The 21,667-nt window shown below is 41.1% G+C and overlaps 1 protein-coding gene across 1 annotated transcript in view; it reads right to left on the minus strand.

Annotated features, from left to right (window-relative positions):
- Positions 1 to 2,266: 2,266 nt before the first annotated feature.
- The window catches only part of hspa14 (heat shock protein 14), a 31,913-nt gene continuing 12,512 nt past the window's right edge, over positions 2,267 to 21,667 (minus strand). Inside the window, exons 8-14 of the mRNA XM_030045986.1 lie at positions 20,981 to 21,142; positions 20,731 to 20,886; positions 8,692 to 8,794; positions 8,060 to 8,275; positions 6,266 to 6,430; positions 2,523 to 2,590; positions 2,267 to 2,437 (exon numbers count right to left, since the gene is read on the minus strand). Of these exons, the coding sequence (XP_029901846.1) occupies positions 2,359 to 2,437; positions 2,523 to 2,590; positions 6,266 to 6,430; positions 8,060 to 8,275; positions 8,692 to 8,794; positions 20,731 to 20,886; positions 20,981 to 21,142 (949 nt within the window). The 3' untranslated portion in view covers positions 2,267 to 2,358. The remainder of the gene's footprint in view (positions 2,438 to 2,522; positions 2,591 to 6,265; positions 6,431 to 8,059; positions 8,276 to 8,691; positions 8,795 to 20,730; positions 20,887 to 20,980; positions 21,143 to 21,667) is intronic.

The following is a 21,667-nucleotide window of genomic DNA, read 5'->3' on the forward strand; positions in this document are numbered from 1 at the left end:
GTCACATCAGACCATTCGAAACCGTTTACATCAGCATGGTCTGCGTGCTAGATGACCTGCAAGGGTACCTGACCACACCACCAGGCACAGGTGTCATCGTCTTGCATGGGCCAGGGAGCATTTACGCTGGACGAGGGACCAGTGGGCCTCAGTGCTGTTCTCTGATGAAAGCCGATTCATGTTGAGTAGAAATGATGGCCGCCAACGATGTTGGAGACGTCAAGGAGAGCACTATGCATCAGCCACTGTTGTCAACAGATGAGCCTTTGGTGGTGGTGGTGTTACTGTGTGGGCAGGTGTGTCTAGTCAATACAGAACTGCCCTAATGGTACAGTGACAAGCCCATACTACCTGAATAACATCATTAATCCAGTCATTGTGCCCCTGCATGAACAACACAGGCCTAATTTCATCCTCATGGACGACAATGCTCCAGCTCATCGAGGTCGTATCATTAGGGAACGGTTGCTGGAGACTGGGTTACCTCAGATGGAGTGGCCTGCACTTTCTCCAGACCTGAATCCCATAGAAAACCTATGGGATCAGCTGAGTCGCCGTGTAGAGGCTCGGAGCTCTGTACCCCAGAACCTCAATGTCCTGAGGGCCGCCCTTCAAGAAGAGTGGGATGCCATGCCTCAGCAGACAATAACTCGACTTGTGAACAGCATGAGACGTCGTTGTCAAGCTGTAATTGATGCTCAAGGGCACATGACAAGTTATTGAGACATTGACATTTTTTGTTGTGGTATATCCACCACTGTTGTTGGCTTTTGTTTCAAGAAATTGTTTGAGATGAGGAAATCACCAGTGCATGCTTCTACTTAAATGCCCTACTTTCATGATATAATATCACTGTAGCGTGAACTTTTTACATTTTCCGTAAATTTCACCCGAAAGCCCAATATCCCTAACTTTTTGTGAGTAGTGTATATATAGCCTATGTTTGCGCACATACACTACTCACAAAAAGTTAGGGATATTGGGCTTTCGGGTGAAATTTCAGGATGAACCTACAATGCATTATAACCTTTACAGGTGAACTTAATGTGACCTTCTGTAAACTTTTGAATGCACATCAGGTGTTTGATTCTCCAGCTCATCGAGGTCGTATCATTAGGGAACGGCTGCTGGAGACTGGGGTACCTCAAATGGAGTGGCCTGCACTTTCTCCAGACCTGAATCCCATAGAAAACCTATGGGATCAGCTGAGTCGCCGTGTAGAGGCTCAGAGCTCTGTACCCCAGAACCTCAATGTCCTGAGGGCCGCCCTTCAAGAAGAGTGGGATGCCATGCCTCAGTAGACAATAAGTCGAACTTGTGAACAGCATGAGACGTCGTTGTCAAGCTGTAATTGATGCTCAAGGGCACATGACAAATTATTGAGACATTGACATTTTTTGTTGTGGTATACCCACCACTGTTGTTGGCTTTTTTTTCCCAAGAAATTGTTTGAGATGAGGAAATCACCAGTGTATGCTTCTACTTAAATGCCCTACTTTCATGATATATCACTGTAGCGTGAACTTTTTACATTTTCCATAAATTTCACCCAAAAGCCAAATATCCCTAACTTTTTGTGAGTAATGTATACTTAAAATAATCAGAGTGTGAAATAATTTAAATATCATGAAATGTTACACTACACTGTAATTAACTTTATTTTGAAAAATGAACACCAGAGTCATCACCCGCCTGTTTGATTCTACTGCTGTGCGCTCGCAGAGGGAGAGAAAAGGGCAAGAGAAAGGTACCTAGAAAGGAAAGATTAAATTTAATCCATTTTTTTGTTCAAGCCTGTGAAAACGACCATAATATTATCATTAATGTTAACATTGTAGGGCCCTATCATTTCAGCGATCACAGAATCGCTGAATTAGCTCAATAAAATGGAATCTATTTTTAACAGCATATGGCGGAATTTGACATAATTTGAATGAAATGCTGTTTTTGTGTGGAATATGAACGTGTCTGGGGAAATTACATGGAGGGAAGCAAATCTGGGTGGCACAACCCCTCCAGTCGTTTCACCTGCACCTGCTGGCGCTGAAGCCCTCCCCCACAGTTTCAAAAAATCCTGGAGGAAACCCTGATGGGTCAATTAAATTCCCAAAGTTAAGTAAGATGATTTTATTAGAACTGTTATGTTATTACTTAAAATTAAAGCCTAACTATAGGTAAAAGTACAATCTGTTCTCAACAGTGGTTGTATGTAATGTACTGACCTAATTCAGAGTGAGACACAATTTCGTAAAACAGAAATACATAGTTTTGGGTTTGTGTACTTTATTAAGTCAATATTAAAAAAAAAAAAAAAAGAAAGAAACAAGACACATTGGGTGCAAACACAGCTTGGTGGCTTCAGGATGCTGCTGCTATGGTGATGACCTCTGATCTTCCACTACTCTGATGTACACAGGAAACATGGAGAGAGCCATCCCTGCAATACAATGAAAGGAACTGTAAAATAAAAGACCAAATTTTTTGAAAATTTCCTAACTGATTCAGAAAGCATGAAAAAACACCTTTTCATGGTCACTACAGTGTCAATGTCGTGGTTGTTTTCTCTGGGCTCCAGATCTCTGAGGATAATCTGTAGATCACACACACACACACAACAGGTCTGGTTAATTTTAACCAATCTCTTTCACATTCCACTTCTTAGCATTTATACCCTACATTTCGGAATCATCAGCCACTCACGTTTCAATATGTCTTTCCTTTACAACAAAGCAAATATGATGTTGGTGTTAGATGTCTAGAAACTATCTATGATGGTGTTGGGAACTATTCATATTCAGGGGCATCTATTTTTGTAACTTCTCTTGCCCAGCCATCATGATACAATTTGTATAGCAAAATTAATTTTTAATTTAGATTTGACAGACAATATATAAATACAGCTTAAACTAAAAACAATTTCTTAACACCCGGGTGGACTAATAAAATGTGACATTTGATAAATCCAGGGACAAACTGACTCAAAATAAAGTATTCAAAATTTACTTAAAGTGCTTTAAAGTGCAGATGACATACAGTGGGAAGAATAATTATTTGATCCCCGCCTCATTTCCTAGGTTTGCCCGCTTACTAAGAAACAAGCGGTCTACAATTTTTATGGTACTTATATTTTAACAAATAGAGACAGACTATCAACAAAAAAGTCCAGAAAGAAACACATTATATGAAGGTCATAAATTTATTTGTATTTGATCGAGTGAAATAAGTATTTGATCCCCAAGCAAAACAGGACTTGGTATTTGGTGGAGAAACCCTTGTTGGTAGCACAGAGGTCAGGCGTTTCTTGTTGGTGACCAGGTTTACACACATCTCAGGCGGGATTTTGGTCCAGTCCTCTTTACAGATCCTCTCCAAATCCTGAAGGTTAAAAGCTATCACTTGGCAACTCAAAGCTTCAAATCCCTTCACAAATTTTCTATAGGATTAAGGTCTGGAGACTGGCTAGGCCATTCTATGACCTATGCTACTCCTTTGTTGCCTTGACCGTATGTTTTGGGTTGTTGTCATGCTGCAAGACCCATCCACGACCCATCTTCAGTGCCCTGACTGAGGGAAGGAGGTTCTTGTCCAAGATCTTACGGTACATGACCCTGTCCACAGGCCCCTAAATGTGGTGAAGTCATCCTGTACCTTAAGCAGAGAAACAGCCACAAAGCATAATGTTTCCACCTCCGTGCCTGACGGTGTCTAGCATAGGGATATGTACTAGGTATGTTAACGGGCGCCAAACAGGAGAAAGTTAATCCTATCAATTTCTTTTCTAAATTATAAAATATTTAAAGATACATAATTAGTACAAAACAAAACCCGATTAGCCCTCCTGCTATCCTAGCTACAAAAGAATATAAACAAAGGAACAAAACACCATTCACAGCGAACAAATCTGCATACATGAGATGTTAATGAAATTAAATCAAAGGCAAACAATCAAATCAAATATAGGGATGCGGTATATACAAACCAGCTCTCTTGTTCACCTTCCCAACCCAAAGCATAGCAAAGCAAATGTTGCTCAGTTAAATTTCAACAAATACACAATAAACCAAAAACACTCAAAAACAATCAAATTAAATTCAGTAGTCCCATAAACAGTTTCAGACTAAGTGAAAGGTGTGAGTAAGCATGGTCAGGAGGGTGGACGGGTGAAAAGAGAGAGAGGGAGAGAAGCCCGGAGAGCGACAGGCAGGGAGACTTAGCACTTAGCTTCAGCTTCTATGGATCCACCCAGGCAGAGAACAGCTTCAGAGCATGCTGTATATGAAGCACTCCAAACATCACTCCTCCCAAGCACACTCCAGGGTACAGCTCCTCTCCTCAGCCCAGCGCTTTTTCATCCAGCAAACTACAATTCCTCCTTACTCTTCGGTTGGTTTTGTAGTCTTACTGTTTTCTTAGAGATTTTAGTTCCATTTTCTAGAAACTGGTTTAGCTTTTAGTGATCTCCTCCTTTGTGCTCTCACTCCTCTGTGCTCTCCTCCATACACAAGCCAGATTACCCTACAGGTGTGTCCAATTTATCTCCTCTGCTCCCCCCTCCCTTTCCCCTGAATCAATTAAAGGGCTATTCCACTGTTTGTTTTTTTTCTCTCTGCCACAGGTGGGGATGGTGTTCTTGTGATTGTTCAGTCACCATTTCTCTCCCTCCAAACATGACGAGTCGAGTTAATGCCAAAGAATTCAATTTTAGTCTCATCTGACCACATCACCTTCTCCCAAGCCTTCTCTGAATCATTTAGGTGTTCACTGGCAAACTTCAGACGGGCCTGTACATGTGCCTTCTTGAGCAGGGGGACCTTATAGGTACTGCGGGATTTCTATCCGTTACGGTGTAGTGTGTTACCAATGGTTGTCTTGGTAACTGTAGTCCCAGCTGCCTTGAAATCTTTAACAAGCTCCTCCTGTTTAATTCTGGGCTGAGCTCTCACCCTTCTCATGATCATCCTTACTCCCGAGGTGAGATCTTGCATGGAGCTCCATGCTGAGAAGTATTTTCTTAAAGTGACAGGACTAATCTGTGTGCCTCATGGGCACATAACCAGTCTGTGGGAACCAGAATTCATGCTGGTAGGGGATCAAATACTTATTTTGTTTGATCACATACAAATGAATTTATAACCTTTTGTATGTGTTTTTTCTCCACTTTTTTTTGTTGATATTCTTTGTCTATTTGTTAAAATAAAATTACCATAAAAATCAACCAGGGATCAAATAATTATTCTCCCCACTGTACCAGCATATGAAAATGATATATGATGCATATCGATACAAGGTGCCTGAGAATCAAGACATTATTGTGAAAATGTATTCAAATCTGTATAGATGTTTTCTTCACAGGTATAGTGCAGATGAACACTAACTGCAGAATACAGCTTTGAGAACATATCAGTATGCTGGCAAGTTTCTGAAGGACATTCCTATATGATGCCAAGCTTCTTAAAGTATTAGTTCTGCCATTATGAAAAATTTATTATTTCACTTTCCTCCTATCTGTTATGTAGGACAGTAATCGTGCTATCTTTCTCTCATCAGTGCTGGATACTGGATGCTCCAAATGCTAACTGTTAGCTTCCTGCCATTAAGGCGGACTTCCCCCCAGCTAACATTATTGAAAGTAACTGCCTTAATCCACTCAAACTGTTAAATAAACAAAGTTTGAGTTTGATAATATGTAGTAGAATTTTTACTGCCCCAAATGGCTACAAAAAATGACAATTCATCAATGATGGAGGAATTTCTGGTCAAAAACAAACAAACACAAAAAAACCTAACTAAGGCCAGACAAAAAAAAATTCTGGGTTCCGGTTCCCGACCGAGTGTCCCATTTAACCCCCGAGTCAGGTTATTTTATTGGCCTCTGTGTAAAAATAAATAAAAAAAATAAAATAAAGGCACTATGCGACCGAGTGTGACCTTGTTGGCATTGGTCAATAGTTAAGCAGGGCTTTTATTTTGATCTATATTGCACTCGCCTTATTTGTAAAATCCCTGCCTACCCATCCTTGCCATGAATAAATACAATAAATCCCCCCTACCCATCCTTAAAATGCTAAATAAAATAAAAAGTAAAATAAAATAAATTCCCTACCTATTCATGCCCTTAAATGACAAGGAACCGGAACACAAAGTAATTTTTTGTTTGGCCTAATTAACTAACTAACTAACTAAATAGATAAATAAATAAATACATTTTCTACTTTCTCAGTAATGTTCCAGTACCATGGCTTGTTACTTAAAAATGATTCTGTACCTTAGCTAGTTTCTCTGGCTGTTCAGTGGTTGATCTCTGGTAAATCTCCAGGGAGAGAGAAGACAGCTGGCCCCAGCCACTCAGGATGTGATGTTGACGGGCAGGGAGGGGTGTACCTGATGGAAGGAGCACGTTAAACACCTCAGCTCCTGATTCGTCCACCTCCTGTGACACACATATGCAAGCAAGCCAATCACCAAAAGAAAAACTACAGTCAAGCTTATGCATGTCATTTTCTAAATGGGGTCCTGAATATACCTAGGACTGACACATTCACATCCAAATACATATTTTTTTTTTATTAATGAGTGATTATTCCTTTGGATTGTCCCTTATAGGCCTAGATCAGGGGTGTCAAACTCGTGCCATGGAGGCCAAGAGGCTGCAGGTTTTCATTCCAACCAACAACTCCACCAGGTGATTTCACTGATTAGTCCCGCCTCTCTGTTTCGAGGTAGGGTGATCAGTGAAATCACCTGGTGGAGTTTTTGGTTGGAATGAAAACCTGCAGCCTCTTGGCCCTCCATGGCACCAGTTTGACACCCCTGGCCTAGATGTTATAATAGAACATCAACTGATATACAACAAGAGGTCAGCAGAATATCAATAAGCCATAAATTATATTCAATGGCACAATGACATTCTGTTGTATTTTTGCAGAGCTTTAACAAACATGGAGGACTAGTTGACATTATTGCTAAACTCAAGCTGTGTTGTAATTAAACCCACCAGAGTTCTGGCTTAAACACATCTGCGGGGTTAAGGTTTGGGTTCTAGTTGTGTGAGGAATTATGTCAAGCCTGTTTCGCAAATGGGCAACAGGCCAACAAATCTGATGACCAATCACAGCGCTACTGAATGTATATTGCCCAGAATTATGGTGGGATCCATAATAATGCTTTACAGACATATTGTTGAAATATAATTGATGGCTTTTTGATATTGATGACATTTTGTTTAACATCTAGAGGGGATTATCTGAAGAAAGTGTTGCCAAATTTTTTCTCAGTAATATTCATACCCCTGAACAGCATTTAATATTTACTAAGAATGTTTAAAAATGGAATAAAGACTGCTAATGTTTAAAAAAGTTTACTCTGGGGCAATTTTGGGTATGTGCATGAAAGAAATAAACATTAAGTGAGTACAATGGCAAAGACCAACTGCTAAAAATCACAACATGCCCCACTGCCTTTCCTCATTCATGGCAGTGCAATTTCTTATTAAATATTTTTAGATCAAATCACCTCTGTGAGCTGCAGGTGAAGCTCACTTACTCATTTACTGGATTATGGTTAGCTATAATTGTGCTCCATTTGAATGGCTCAGCTTGCTGCTACCTACACTGTAGCAAGGGTGGGGCAAACTTAAAAGAAATGCAGGTGGAGCTGTGGTAGCTATTTGCTGTTATGTCAATTGTCTAACTGTAGCATGACAATGCTGCTGGGCCAGGTCAGCAAATTGCATCAAGTTCTGCTGGAGCTTCATGCCTGTCATTTTGCCTCACAGTGAATGCATCTCAGCTGATGCCAGCATTACTTTTCAGTGCTCCATGCAAGTGTGCCTTTATTTGCCGTAATGAAAAGAAAGGCTACATTTTAATTTGCTTTTCAGAGGGTGGGTGCAAGCAAAGAGTGGCACTTTGCATGTATAGATCCTTCATATGTCTTTGTTTGCGCACTGATTAACTTTTTTCTCGTTTTTTCTGAATGCTTATGGTTCCAATTTTTTGTTCACCCTTCCTCATGCACTCAGTCACACCGTTATTACTTCCTGGGTGTTTAATCAGCATACCTTCACCAGTATGTCAGAGGCAGAAGCATCCACTGTGACCGACTCATCCTCTAGAGTGGGGCTATCCCTGCTGACCAATAAGCCAGCTTCCAGGGCGGCCCCCACAGCTATGACCTCATCAGGTGGAGCTGAACTGAGCAGCTCCACATCAGGGAACATCTCCCGCATCATCTGCTGGAGACGCGGAATCCTGGCTGAGCCTCCACAAAGAACGACCTGAAACACAAAAGTCAATCACAAACTGCTGGCTGTTACGTACATTGTAGCCTTTTTATTCTTGTTCCAATTTCATGATGTCTGAAGTTATTTTACTTGCTTTATTTTGTTATGTTATCTGTGATGCACTTTGCAATTATCTTGAAAGCACTACGCAAATAATGTATTTTTTTTTTTTAATCTAAGATTGGAATCCATCTCAGTCACATACATAATGTTTACATATCACAATTTCTATCTATAGCATTTATTACCAATAGATTGGACTATTGTAATGGAAACTGTTAGGGTCTTTCCAAAAAGACAAAGTAACTACAACTTATACAGAATTTTTTTTTCTTCTCCGATATCACACACACTGAATTGCATTTGCATGTATGAAATGTCCTACATATAAACAGCTTGATTTGTGCTACCTTGTTGATGTCACTGGTGGACAGTCCTGCCTCCTCCAGCAGATTTTTGATTGGCTGCATGCTCTTGTTGAAGAGAGAGGAACAGAGCAGCTCAAACCGAGCCCTGTAGAAAACACCAAACTCAGATTCACAAGTTCGCACAATTTACACAGTCACTTTTTGCACATTTTTTAAAGATTTTTTTTTTTTTTTTTTTTTTTTTTTTTTTGTATTTCTGCTTTATTTGACTGTCACAGTAGAGAGAGACAGGAAAAGCTGGTCTGGGAAGACATGCAGCAAATGGCTTGAGGGTGGATTCAAACCCAAGATACTGCGATCAGGACTTAGCTATAGCACATCGTATGCGCTCTTATCTGGTGAGCTATCGGGGAACCTTTTTTGAACAATTTATAGCACTTTACTTTTTTATCTGGATTAGTAGCTAGCATGGTCTGGATCTGACCCAAAGGTGTCTACAACTGGTCACCAGTGAAGTTACTATCACTATACCTGACATCCTGGATTTGGACGCTTCTCAGTGTCCCTAACATTTGTAGTAGCTGTTTAACATTAAAAATGACATCATTACTTTGTCTTTCAAATAGGAAAGAGTTTTGGATGTAGAATACATTCAGGATGACTGGGACGGGGTCATAGACTTGATTAAATCATCATTTTCCTGTAACAGATTAAGAGTATTGATAGCCCTGTGATTCTGAACAAAACGACCACATCATTTCTCTTTTGTGTGCCAAATATTGCACTAATGGGCACTCATTTTCACTACTTTTGGGAATTATTTTAAGGTTCTGGACCTTTATTTTCTTTGAAAGACCCTGGGCTCCTTCTCCTAGGTTTGCTATCTACGGTAAAATGCATATACACTCCTGATCAAAATTTTAAGACCAGTTGAAAAATTACAAGAATTTACATTTTGCATTGTTGGATCTTAAGAAGGTTCTAAGTAGAGCTTCAGAATGCAAAAAGAAGAAATGGGAGTGAGACAAAAAAAAAAAAAAAAGTTTAAAACCACAGCCTTTAAGGATACAAGGATACAAGGAAGTTTATTTGTCATTATACAACAGGTTGTATAGTGAAATTAAAATGTGGTTCCCTCTTGATTGATTAATTGATTGATTGTGTAGAAAATAGAATTATTAAGCCTGGAGGAGTTCAGATGGTGCATTAAGTAGTCTCACAGCCCGAGGGAAGAAGCTGCTCTGTAGTCTGGTGGTACGGCAGCGAATACTTCTGTATCTTTTGCCTGACGGCAGCAGGGTGAACAGGCTGTGGCTGGGGTGGGTGTTGTCTTTTAGGATCCTTTTGGCTCTGTGCAGGCACCTCACCTCCCCGATATCACTGGTGCTTGGTAGGTGGGTACCAATGATGTTTTGGGCAGTTTTAATCACCCGTTGCAGAGTCTTCCAGTCCTGGGCCGTGCACAACCCATGCCAGTTTGTGGTGTTTCCAGTCAGGATGCTTTCAATCGCTCCTTTGTAGAAGCTGACAAGAACTTGGCGTGGGAATTTTGCTTTCTTAAGTTTCCTTAAGAAATACAGCTGTTTCTGAGCTTTTTTAACCAGGGCAGAGATATGTGAAGTCCATGACAGGTTCTCTGTTATATTGATTCCCAGGAACTTAAAACTGCTCACTTGCTCCACCTCAGCTCCATTGATGTAGACAGGGTTGTGTGTCTTTGCCTCCTTTTTTCTAAAATCAACTATCAGCTCTTTGGTTTTGCTGACGTTGAGCAGTAGGTTGTTTTCTGTGCACCATTCTGCAAGATGGTTGATTTCCTCCCGATATGAAAACTCATCATTGTTGGAAATCCGGCTGATGATGGTGGTGTCATCCGCGAACTTCACAATAGAGTTCTCTCTATGTCGGGGGTTGCGGGCCGGTGAAAAAAATTTCACCAGCCCTGAGCCGGAGGATCCAATTGGCTGTCCCTCAAGACACGGGACGATCCTCGGCCCAAATTAAGCTTGTCACTGGTGCCAACTGCAGTCCCATAACCATGAGACGGCATCTGCGAGAGAAGGGTTTTAAGAACAAAAAAGGTCTTCAAAGGCCTCGTCTCCTTCAATGGCACAAAACTGCCCGTTTGGAGTTTGCATGAGAGCACCAAACATGGGACATTGAAAGGTGGAAGAAAGTTTTATTCTCTGATGAGAAAAAATTGAACCTTGAAAACCATCAAAAGTTTAAGACCACAGGCTTTAAAAGCCCAAAGCTTCGCAAAAATGTGGATTCAGTGTCATTTTCTGTCAGGTATCCACACTGTCATGACCTCCTGATGGCAAAGGCAAAAAAGCTTTCTTGTTAATCACCTCAAAAATTCGTTTCAGCATGCTTGATGCTAGTGTTTCCAGGAGGCTAGTGGGAATGTTGCTCCAAGTGGTGAAGATGGCTTCACGGAGGGCATCCACTGTCTGGAACTGGTGTCCATTTTTGTAAACTTCCCTTGCCATCTAACCCCAAATGTTCTCAATTGGATTTAGATCAGGGGAACATGCAGGATGGTTCAAAAGAGTGATGTTATTTCTCTGGAAGAAGTCCTTTGTCAGGCGGGCATTGTGAACTGCAACGTTGTTCTGTTGAAAAACCCAGTCATTACCACACAGACGATGGCCTTCAGTCATGAGGGATGCCCCCTGCAACATCTCCACATAGCCAGCTGCCGTTTGACGCCTCTGCACAACCTGAAGCTTCATTGTTCCATTGAAGGAAAAAGCCCCCCAGATCATGACGGCGCCCTCTCCACTGTGCCATGTAGAAAACATCTCAGGTGGGATCTCCTTGTCATGCCAGTAACGTTGGAAGCCATCAGGACCGTCAAGGTTAAATTTTTTCTCATCAGAGAATAAAACTTTCTTCCACCTTTCAATGTCACATGTTTGGTGCTCAGGATCTGTCTTATTGCATCCAACCTCAGCAGCAATGGCATTCTGCGAGAGGCCTTGCTTATGCAGCTCAACAATCCGACCGCTTTCAAGGAGAGAAAGCTTTTTTGCCATCAGGAGGTCATGACAGTGTGGATACCTGACAGAAAATGACACTGAATCCACATTTTTTCGAAAATTTGGGCTTTTAAAGCCTGTGGTCTTAAACTTTTGATCAGCTGATGAACAGCCTAATTCAGTTTAATGGTTGTTTGCAATAAATTGCTTACTCAAAATTTTTTTTTGTCTCACTCCCATTTCTTCTTTCTGCATTCTGAAGCTCTACTTAGAACCTTCTTAAGATCCAACAGTGCAAAATGTAATTCTTGCAATTTCTCAACCGGTCTTAAAATTTTGATCAGGAGTGTATATTTCAGGGCATTCTGATGTACAACTTTAAAAATGGAATGGAAATTCATTTACATGACCCACAAAGGCTCATGGTTGGTGGTAGGGGTGGGTACGATTACTCGAGTACTCAGGGCCGGCCCGTGGCATAGGCAGTATAGGCAAATGCTAAGGGCGCCATCTGCTGGAGGGGCGCCGCTAGCGGCCAGAGGGACGCTGGCACCGGTTGTTCTACCGCATAGGCGGCGCCATTTTGAGCCAGGCCCACCCAATCAGAACAATATGTTTTCGGGATTAAAATGTTCATCCAGCCAGCCATGCCAGCCTTAGCAGAGCTCATGTGAAACTAGCTTCTGAGTCAATCAGCAGCTTTCTATCATACGTGAGTGCCCGCCCCCAGGCTGCGTCATCAGCATGTGACCCAATCAAATGAATGAGTTAGTTTGCACGCAAACGGTCCCTCCCCGACTCAGGAAGAAAGAAATATGTACAGGTAAGAGAAAAAAGAGAGACGGAGTTTATTATGGCGAAACAGAGCAGTTTACTTGGCTTTTTCCCCAAACGACTCCGTGTTAAGCAGGAGGAAACTCCTGCGGCCATTCCACCACTTGATTTAAATGTTACGAGTGCGAGTTCTAGTTTACCAGTGAGCTCAGCCGTCCGGCCCCGCTCCCAAAGCAACGCCAGTCCTCCTCCTCCTCCTTCATCCCTTCAGTCATGTCAGCAAGCCAAGCCACAGTAACAAAAATAACTGGGACCATTTCTGCTGCACTTAATAGCCTATGATAGATTTATTATTCTGAATAAGCTGTAACCAAAATAACTTGGACCTTTTTATGCTGTGTGTGCGTTTTATCCGTTGTTTATAAGACGGGTGCTTCCCATCCTTAAATGTGATTGGCTGAGCCGCGTTCCATGCCGTTGTAAAATCAGTGTAACCCGCTGGCAGACCGCAGCACAAAATATCCCTGTGCCAGTGTAAACGGAAATGCGTTGCCTAGCAACCAACTACTCTGCACTCAGCTTACTCGTTAGGTCACATTTGTTTCAAGACTTTTGTAAACAAAATGTCAGACTTTGTGGTGAATTTTGATTTGCTGGGCGGCCTGAGCCTGGATGAGTGGTTGGAGGAGCTGCTTGGTGTCTGTTAAAAGACGCTGAATTCACCACCAGCAACAATGTTTTCGCCGGTGTGGTAAAGAAACTCCGCCGAGAAGGACGTAAAGCTCAGACACACCTTGGGGGCTTGACTGTAAAGTCTGGTTTGACGTGCAGCTTCATATGGGATGCAGGGCGAACGAGGGCAACCGTAAAGCCCGACTCTTTCAGCATATGCCAAGACGAAAATGGCCCAAAATATGTCACGCTGAATGCACAAAAAATCACAAAGATGCTGCCGAAAAAAACATAGAAAGCCTGAGGGGATTCATATATGAGCAGCCGGGTAACCCACTGTGTCCGGTGGCCTCCCTGGAGAAATAGCCTACCTCTCCCTGCTGCCTCCTGATCCACCTGCCTTTTATCTCCACCCAAAGCGGACACAGTGTGACAGATGTAGCCTACCGATGACCGATGTATGGTAAATAAACAGTATACTTTTATTATTATTGTTATTGTTACAACCGATGTTAGGCATACGTCTGCGCAAAAACGCACCTGTTGCGAAACGCACGCCACCGTCCCTGCAAAGAGGAGTCCAAACATAATTGAACACTATTTTAACAATTGCACCATTAATGGAAATATCCAATTCAACATTAACGAGCCCAAATAGCCTGATGTGACATGATGATGGCGCTAGATGAAAAAGTGATCTTAGCGGTGGAGGGGTGCAAGAGAGTAATTTCGCCTAGGGCGCCAACATAGGAAGGGCCGGCCCTGCGAGTACTTGTTGTTGACGTCAGTATTCAAGTGACGTTTTACTATTCGAGCACCTGCGCAGTGTGTTGGTTTTGGCTACAATTCATTGTGCGTTACATGCACCGTGTCGGTCGTAACCAGGAAGAATGATGTCTAGAAATACTCTGACAAAAAGGATGACAATAACATGCAGTGCAAGATATGTGGCATTAAACTTGTCACCAGCTCAATGCTTAACCACATGTGCTTAAACAGCAGGGACAGCTAACAGGCAGCCTCACATCAAATCTTTTGTTAGCCCTGTTAGCACACGCCGATGTGACGATACCAGAGCAGAGAAGATTAGATTTATTTGAACTGTGTGTTTATGATTTCGGCTGTTGATTCAGTTACGTGTGAAGCAGTACAGAACAGAAGTCCCTACAGTTGTGATGTTTGGCAGCTGAATGTTAAAACAACGTGATTGACAGACCTGTTGCGGTGGTTCAATAAATGCATTTGGAATTGCACTTGGTTTACAGTGTTGGCTGTTTACTCATATAAATGGTTAAGTATGATGTAATAATGTTCTCTGACAGCCATAAGCCTGCTTTTTAGAAAACAATAGGCCATGTCAGGGAGGTTTGAGTTTGAGTTTATTAAGATCCCCATTAGCTTTTGCAAAGTATCAGCTATTCTTCCTGGGGTCTTTTCTTTTTCATAAGTGACAATACAAACCAACTGTAAACCACACATACTTAACACATAGAAACCAAGAACACATATACAAGACACATACTTAGTACATATACACACACAAAACATCCTAGACGAATACCAAACATAAAAGTTACCCGCTCTTACATTGAATCAGTACAAAATAAAACAAAACATTTACTGTGTATCTAGGCACACAAAGATGCCAGGACCCAATTTACAAATCTACACTACTGATCAAAATTATGATCTAAATAATAATCTTAGTTTCACTTTAAAACTAACCATGTTTCTTTGTAGTGTGACATAACTAGGAAGGGCATTCCACTCCTTCATCGCTCTGTATCGTACGTTGAGAGGGTGTCCTGGGTAAAATAAAATAACCTCCAGCAGCATGTCCAGTTGAGTAATTATATATCTCTGAACTAAAAGATAATTTCCTGTAAAAGATATGTGGCATTTTTGTTGTTATAATGTTTCGAAGAAATACCATCAACAAATATGACATTCTATTCTTAACATCCAGCCAGAGGTCCGTGTCCGAGTGGAAACACTAGCAAACTGATGTTAAGCACAGACCTCCAGTTTTCATTTATTTATTTATTTTTTTAATGGTAAAATATATAATTTGCGAGTAATCGATTACTCGTTCATGTAATTTGCCACAACGTGGATATCGCAAGCAATGTCATTAATTCACAACATAAAATATGGGTATTTTGCCTATAAATAAATGGATGAATATAAACTTCCTAAAGCTGGATAAAAATAAAACTGACATTCTTTTAGTTGGCTCTGAACGTAAAAGGGATTTTATCCAAAGCAAATTGGGTGTCCTGGCTACAAAGACACAAACATAAGTAAGGAATCTAGGTGATAGTTTAGATTCAGATCTTAGTTTTCAAGCTCATTTTAATGCCTCAACTACAACTGCCTTCTTGCACCTGTGGAACATAGCCAAGGTCAGACCTTTTTTAACAGTGTGATGCAAAAAAGCTTGCACTTAGCTTTAATTCCAGCAGAACTGATTACTGTGATGCTCTATATACTGGTCTCCAAGAGGCAGCCATTACCATTGCAAACTACACAATATGTTGCAGCAAGAGTTTTAACAACGACCAAAAACAATAATCACATTACTCTTGTAATGCATAACTTAGATTGGCTTCCTGATTACAAAATACTTTTAGTTTTGCTGTTAGGCTTTTAATTTTTACGGGATTTTATTGGCTTAGCACCTCCATATATCGAAGAATGTTTATTGTTTTATGCCCCCTGGGGAAGAACCTAGTTCATCTCACCTACACTCCTAGTATGGGCCAGAAATATAGAAAAATAACATTTTTCATTTTGGTTCTTCGATTATTATTGTTAACGTACACTTAATCTTGTATGCTGGCTACTTGTTGCTAAGGTCTCTATTTTATACTGCCATTGCTAGGACCTGTTTGTCTCTCCATCCTTCAATATATCTTGTTTTTAAACAAAATGAAAAACATCAAATCAAACATAATTAGGTTCTCTTTATTAGAAAGGTTTTGTTCGTATGAGAACAACAGAAATGACTCAAGGAGAATTATATTATAAGGTCTTTCAACTTGTTCCAGAGAGGTTATTCATTTTTTTTATTATTCATTTCATTCCTGATTTTGCTTTCAGAACTCTGATATTAAAAGCGGTTTAGTATTAACTATAAATTCAAAGTTGTGAGGTTAAAATAACTCATAATTTTATATATTTTTGTATCATAATGATGTCTAAAAAACTGAAACCTGCACAAATTCACTGAATTTCTTTCATAAACAGAAAATGACCAGAAAATTAACAAAAAAGAAAAATTAACAGAAAAAAAAGACAGATTTTTTCAATAACAAGAAAATAATATTTATAATGGCAAAAATGATAAAGATCAGTTCAGTGATCAGTGCTGGATCTAACTTGCTAAGTCAGCTGTCAGCTGAATATGTTGCCATCAGCCTTGTAAAGGGCCACTAGACTGTCCTACAAAGGCAAAATGCAGTAACTTCCCAGAGATTCAAGCTGAGAAAAATAATTAAAATGATAGAGCATACAGGTGAATGTTGGGATAAGGTCTACTGAATCATTTTCAAATTTTTTCACTATAAATTCCTCATTTATTTATGACCATCATACTTAGATTGATGTACATTCCTCATTACAGCTTCTTTTATTTTGTTTTTGAGTTTTTGTTTTTCTATTTAATATCAACAGAAAAGCTTGCTTGTGTATCCAGTCCAAACTAAGGTAAGGAGTTCATGTCAGTATACAGTTGCCCCTCGCTATAACGCGGTTCACCTTTCATGGCCTCGCAGTTTCGCAGATTTTTTTTTTGTGCAATTATGCATTTTTTTTTTTTTTTTTTTTTTTTTTTTTTTTTTTTTCAGCGCATTGTGTTCTGCGTCCTGATTGGCTAAGGGACTGTAGACCATTGTCAATCAATCTCCTCCATGCCGTGTCTCCTGTACAGTACAGAATGCGTTCATTCTATAATACTGGACTTATTTTTCTACGAAGGTTTGAACTTTGAGAGTGTTTAAACAAGAGAGAAAAGTGAGAAAATGTTAATGCCTGTTTGAGAAAAGTGTATAAAGTGTGTAGTGAGGGGTTTTACAGCCTTAAAACATCTAGAATAATTGTAAAAAATAAAGCTGACTACTTCGCGGATTTCGCCTATTGCAGGTTATTTTTAGAACGTAACTCCCGCGATAAACAAGGGACCACTGTATGTAGTCATATTTTTTGTCAACAAAGGTTAATTTTTGTTTTGTCTTCTGTCTTGGAAAAAGTGTCACTGACAAACGCTTTAAGTTACAGTTTTATTTAGCAAAATAAACACTTAATAACACAAATTACGTTAAACACATTATTGGTTCCTATTCATTTGGAAAACTTAAAGACCCCCTAAACCCAAAAAAATTTTTTTGAAATTATTAACATGTCAATGTAGTGTTTGGGTTCTGCTACAAGGCATTTCAGCAGCGAAGTCGCTAATGCACGCCATAACTGAGCATTTTAGATTTGAAAATACAGTTTGAAACCCAGAGTCTGAAAAAGTTGGATTCAGTTTATCAGCGTCCAGGCAGGTTTCCTACGTCACAAACCCAAGCAACCAATCCCGTTGAGTTTTCTCCATCTCATTAACATAATATATGCACAGGTAGAATGCGGTAGTAAACGTTAGATATGGCGGAGACTTGCTCTTTCAGTGACAGACAGACAACCAGCTGTGCAAGCGCTGCGCAAACAAGTGAGAGAGAGTTGCAGCAGTATCCCGCTGTGCTGGCAGACTCGGCAGCAGGGACGGTTTTTGCTATGGGCAGTGTGGGCAACTGCCCAGGGCGCAATCTACTTAGGGGCGCAGGAGGAAAAAAAAAAAAAAAAAAAAAAAAAAAAAACGCCAGTTTTCTAGACTACCGTATTGACCCGCACATGCCGCGGCACCATCAGGCGGCATCAGGCGGGCCGGCCGCGGCACCGTCCGATACCGCGCCCACCCGGTCAGGTCTGCCGGATCTGACAGGTGAGCTGCCTGATGCCGACTGATGGTGCCGCGGCCGGCTCGCCTGATGCCGACTGATGGTGCCGCCTGATGCCGACTGATGGTGCCCCGGTGCCGCGGGGGTGGGGGGGTTGGAGTAGTAACATGAAAGGGAGCAAGCCAGTAATTTCGCCTAGGGCGGCAACATAGGCAGAACCAACACTGCTCGGCAGAGTCATAAATCAAAGACACTTTACCACAGAGAAGTAGAGAACGGAGAAATTAATAGCCTACTACTAACGTACTGTCGTGTATTAGCAAGACAAATGGTCATGGATTTGTGTGTTTTTTCGTGCTTCGCCGTCCGGAATTGGATACAGTGATGTCAGATCCACAACCAGTCACTAGTGTAACAAGCTAACAAACTAACCTTAGCTTACAGTACACTTACCATTCTGACATGTCTACTAGCCTGCGACTTGCAGATGTAGGGTCCTCCTCAGAGTCTGAGCCAGCCTATGGCTCCAACATGTAAGGTTGAATATTGCTAATATTTCCGCGAGAGGTAGCCATTTCGACGCGGACTGTTACCGAGCAACCCAGACAAGGCAGCGGCGGTGGGCGGGCGCAAGTTACGTCATATTTGCATAATCATTTGCATACTCATATATATTCATAGAACCAGGTTTTTTTATGAGGGAGAAATAGTTGTCGTGTTTTTAGCCTCTCTGACAGTTTTTTAAAACAACTTTTTCATGGGAAAGCAGTTTTAATCAAAATATAGTCATAGCAGAGCATTTTTACAATTTTTAAAATGCCTCTTTAGGGGGTCTTTAACATTCTGCCTCGGCCAGGGCAGTGCTGTCACCTGATGTCACCTGCTGTCAATACAGTAGACCTCTGTCCCTGTTCAAAAATTTAAATGGCCATTGTCATTTTGTTGTGTTTAGTCCATTTACAACAATTTAACCACATTTAACAAAAAACCTTTTTGCAAATGATGCAGGGGTACTCAAGATTTAACATCATCTAACCAAAATAATGTTCTGCTTCTGCAACTAATGTCTCACTAGTACTACATCACTGTAATAAGATTGTCCACATTAGTTTTCGTAAAAGCAGCAGCACTGTTGTGCTTAGATGATTTGAAATTGGGCAGAGTGACACGGTCTCTCTGCCAGAAAATAGTCCCTGGGGAAATGTTTACTTTACTTTCCACAGTGAATTATCAGTTCTGTGGTTTATGAATGGACTTTGTTAGTCACATGAGTAGAACATTATAAGGTTGGCGTTTCAATCACAAAGTCATATTTAAAAAACAAATTATGAACAAGTTATGAAATCTTAAAATCACTGCATGATTTGCATAACAGTTTGTAAAATGTGAGTAAATTGTAGTGAAGGGGTCAGTCATTCAAAAATAACTGGTTTGGTTCTTTAAGTGGTTTGCCAGTTTCAACACCAAAACAGAGCTCCTAGCTCTGGTGTCTCTGATTGTCTGACCTAAGACCTTTCCATTTCCATATACAGAAGGATATGATATCACCAACAGGTAAAATATATTTTAAAAATCCAAGGACTAAGGGCCCTATCTTGTGCCAGACTCCCTAAACCCGCTATTTGCAGATTTAGGATTTAGGAAGAGGCGTTCCCCCGTAAAAGTTGCTATCTTGCACACCTGTCTTTATCTCTAAAACACCTGCGCTACCCGCTATATTATGCATAGGCGTGTTTTGGGCGTTACGCCAGTTAAACCAATCAGTGTGCCAGGTGCCATTGCCTTTAAGGGCAGGATGCGCTATCCTAAATCCTAAATCCTAAACCCGCGATGAAGAGAGGAAGGTAGATTTTCTCAGGGCTTCTACTGAGGCTAAAGCAAGTTGGCTTTATATACATATTATATATTATATTATAGGCGAGTTAATTCGGGAGGTGGAGCCACATGTGTCCAAGTGGACGTGTCACAAGGTTGTACTGATTGAGTAAAATCCCCGGGTCACACCACACACACACAAGAGGCAGAGGTGGAACTATGTGTAAACTAATTTATTGACAAGGTAGATTTGGCAAATAAAATATTAAAAATAAAAATATAGCACAGCTGCTGGCTTATGATAAAACAATAAAACGTGCTGGCCTAAGTGTCCAATTAAAACAGTCTTTCCTCTAAACAGTCTATATGAGTAATATACTCAGTCCATTCCGGCGGCGTCTCGGTATCAGTCCGACCGTGTGTGTGGCGAGGCTCCGTCGGGGCGTGCACTGAAGCCGCCTGGACGCGCTCTCGTAACAGCCCAAACTTTAGGGAAAGCGGGTAGCGGGTGGTCAGGACCACCCGCTACCCGCTAAAGTGTGTGCGCAAGATAGCAACTTTAGGGATAGCGCATGAAACATGCCCACGACGCACCTCCAGGCGCAAACGATGCAGTCGGCATAATGGATAGCGGGTAGCGGGTGGCGCAAGATACCGTTTAGGGATAGTGGAAGCTCCTAAATCCGCAATTTGCGGGTAGCGGGTCGTGGCAGCGGATAGCGGGTGGCACAAGATAGGGCCCTAAGAGTCAACAGCTGGTTGAGTTAGAGCCAATCATGGTTGAACTCTGATCACACAACCTACTGCGGCCTAAATTAGAACATTCACAGTACCAGACTGTCTGACATGTACCTTCCATTTTTTTATACTCTGCTTACCATTCACACCAGTTACCCAGTTACCTGGAGACATTGCAGTCAAAGTCCATGCCATCATGCAAAGAGTCAACAAAGCAGTTGGCTGATCCTAACGAAGACAGCGAATGTTTGGCCATGTCTGCTCCATTCATCAGCTTCAGCATTGCCCGTGCATTACCACTCACATCCTGCTTAAAGGACCTGCACAAAAACACACAGATGACACGACTGGTGAAAAGTAACCTGCATTATCCTTAAGCTATTTATTTCACAGTAAAGTGAACAGACATGTTACCTTTTGAACTCAGCAGCGAGATGCTGGGCCAAAGCCTGGGTGAAGCTCTCTCCTCCGATACTATGGTCTGTGTGGGTGCTAAGAACTCGGAACATTCCTCCATTCACCTGCAGCACTGTCACACTCAGAGATGTCCCACCCATCTTATACACCAGGACATGGCTGTCAACACAGTTCCAATCACTTTGTAGGCTGGTATACAACAGTAGTAACAGTATTATCTTTAATTATAAGGGTTCCACTGATAAGGGGTTTTGGAAGTGGATATTTTTGTATATTTTGCTATTATTTTGATACATTAGGATTGCCATGATTTACAATTTCAGCGTGAATGCTAATTTCTGCAACATAATTTTCATTTTCCATCCATCCCTTCTCTATACTTGTTTATTCTAATCTTGTTAATTTAAAAAAATTAACTGGCACTAAACTGACCAATCTTGAGAGCATTTACAAGCCCAGAACTCTGGAGAGGGCCTGCAAAACGTCTGTCAGGCACTAGCCACCCAATGAAGCACTTATTCACCCTGCTGCCCTCAGGATGCAGATGAGGGCAGTGCTGCCATGTGTCTACCATAATTTAAAAGTTTATTCACAAAGCACTATTGTAAAACTGACTAATGACGGAGCATCATTGCTTTATCATTTAACAGAGAATCGAGTAACCACTCCTGAAAAAGTGTACGA

The sequence above is a fragment of the Myripristis murdjan genome, chromosome 23, assembly GCF_902150065.1.
Source record: "Myripristis murdjan chromosome 23, fMyrMur1.1, whole genome shotgun sequence".
NCBI lineage: Eukaryota > Metazoa > Chordata > Actinopteri > Holocentriformes > Holocentridae > Myripristis > Myripristis murdjan.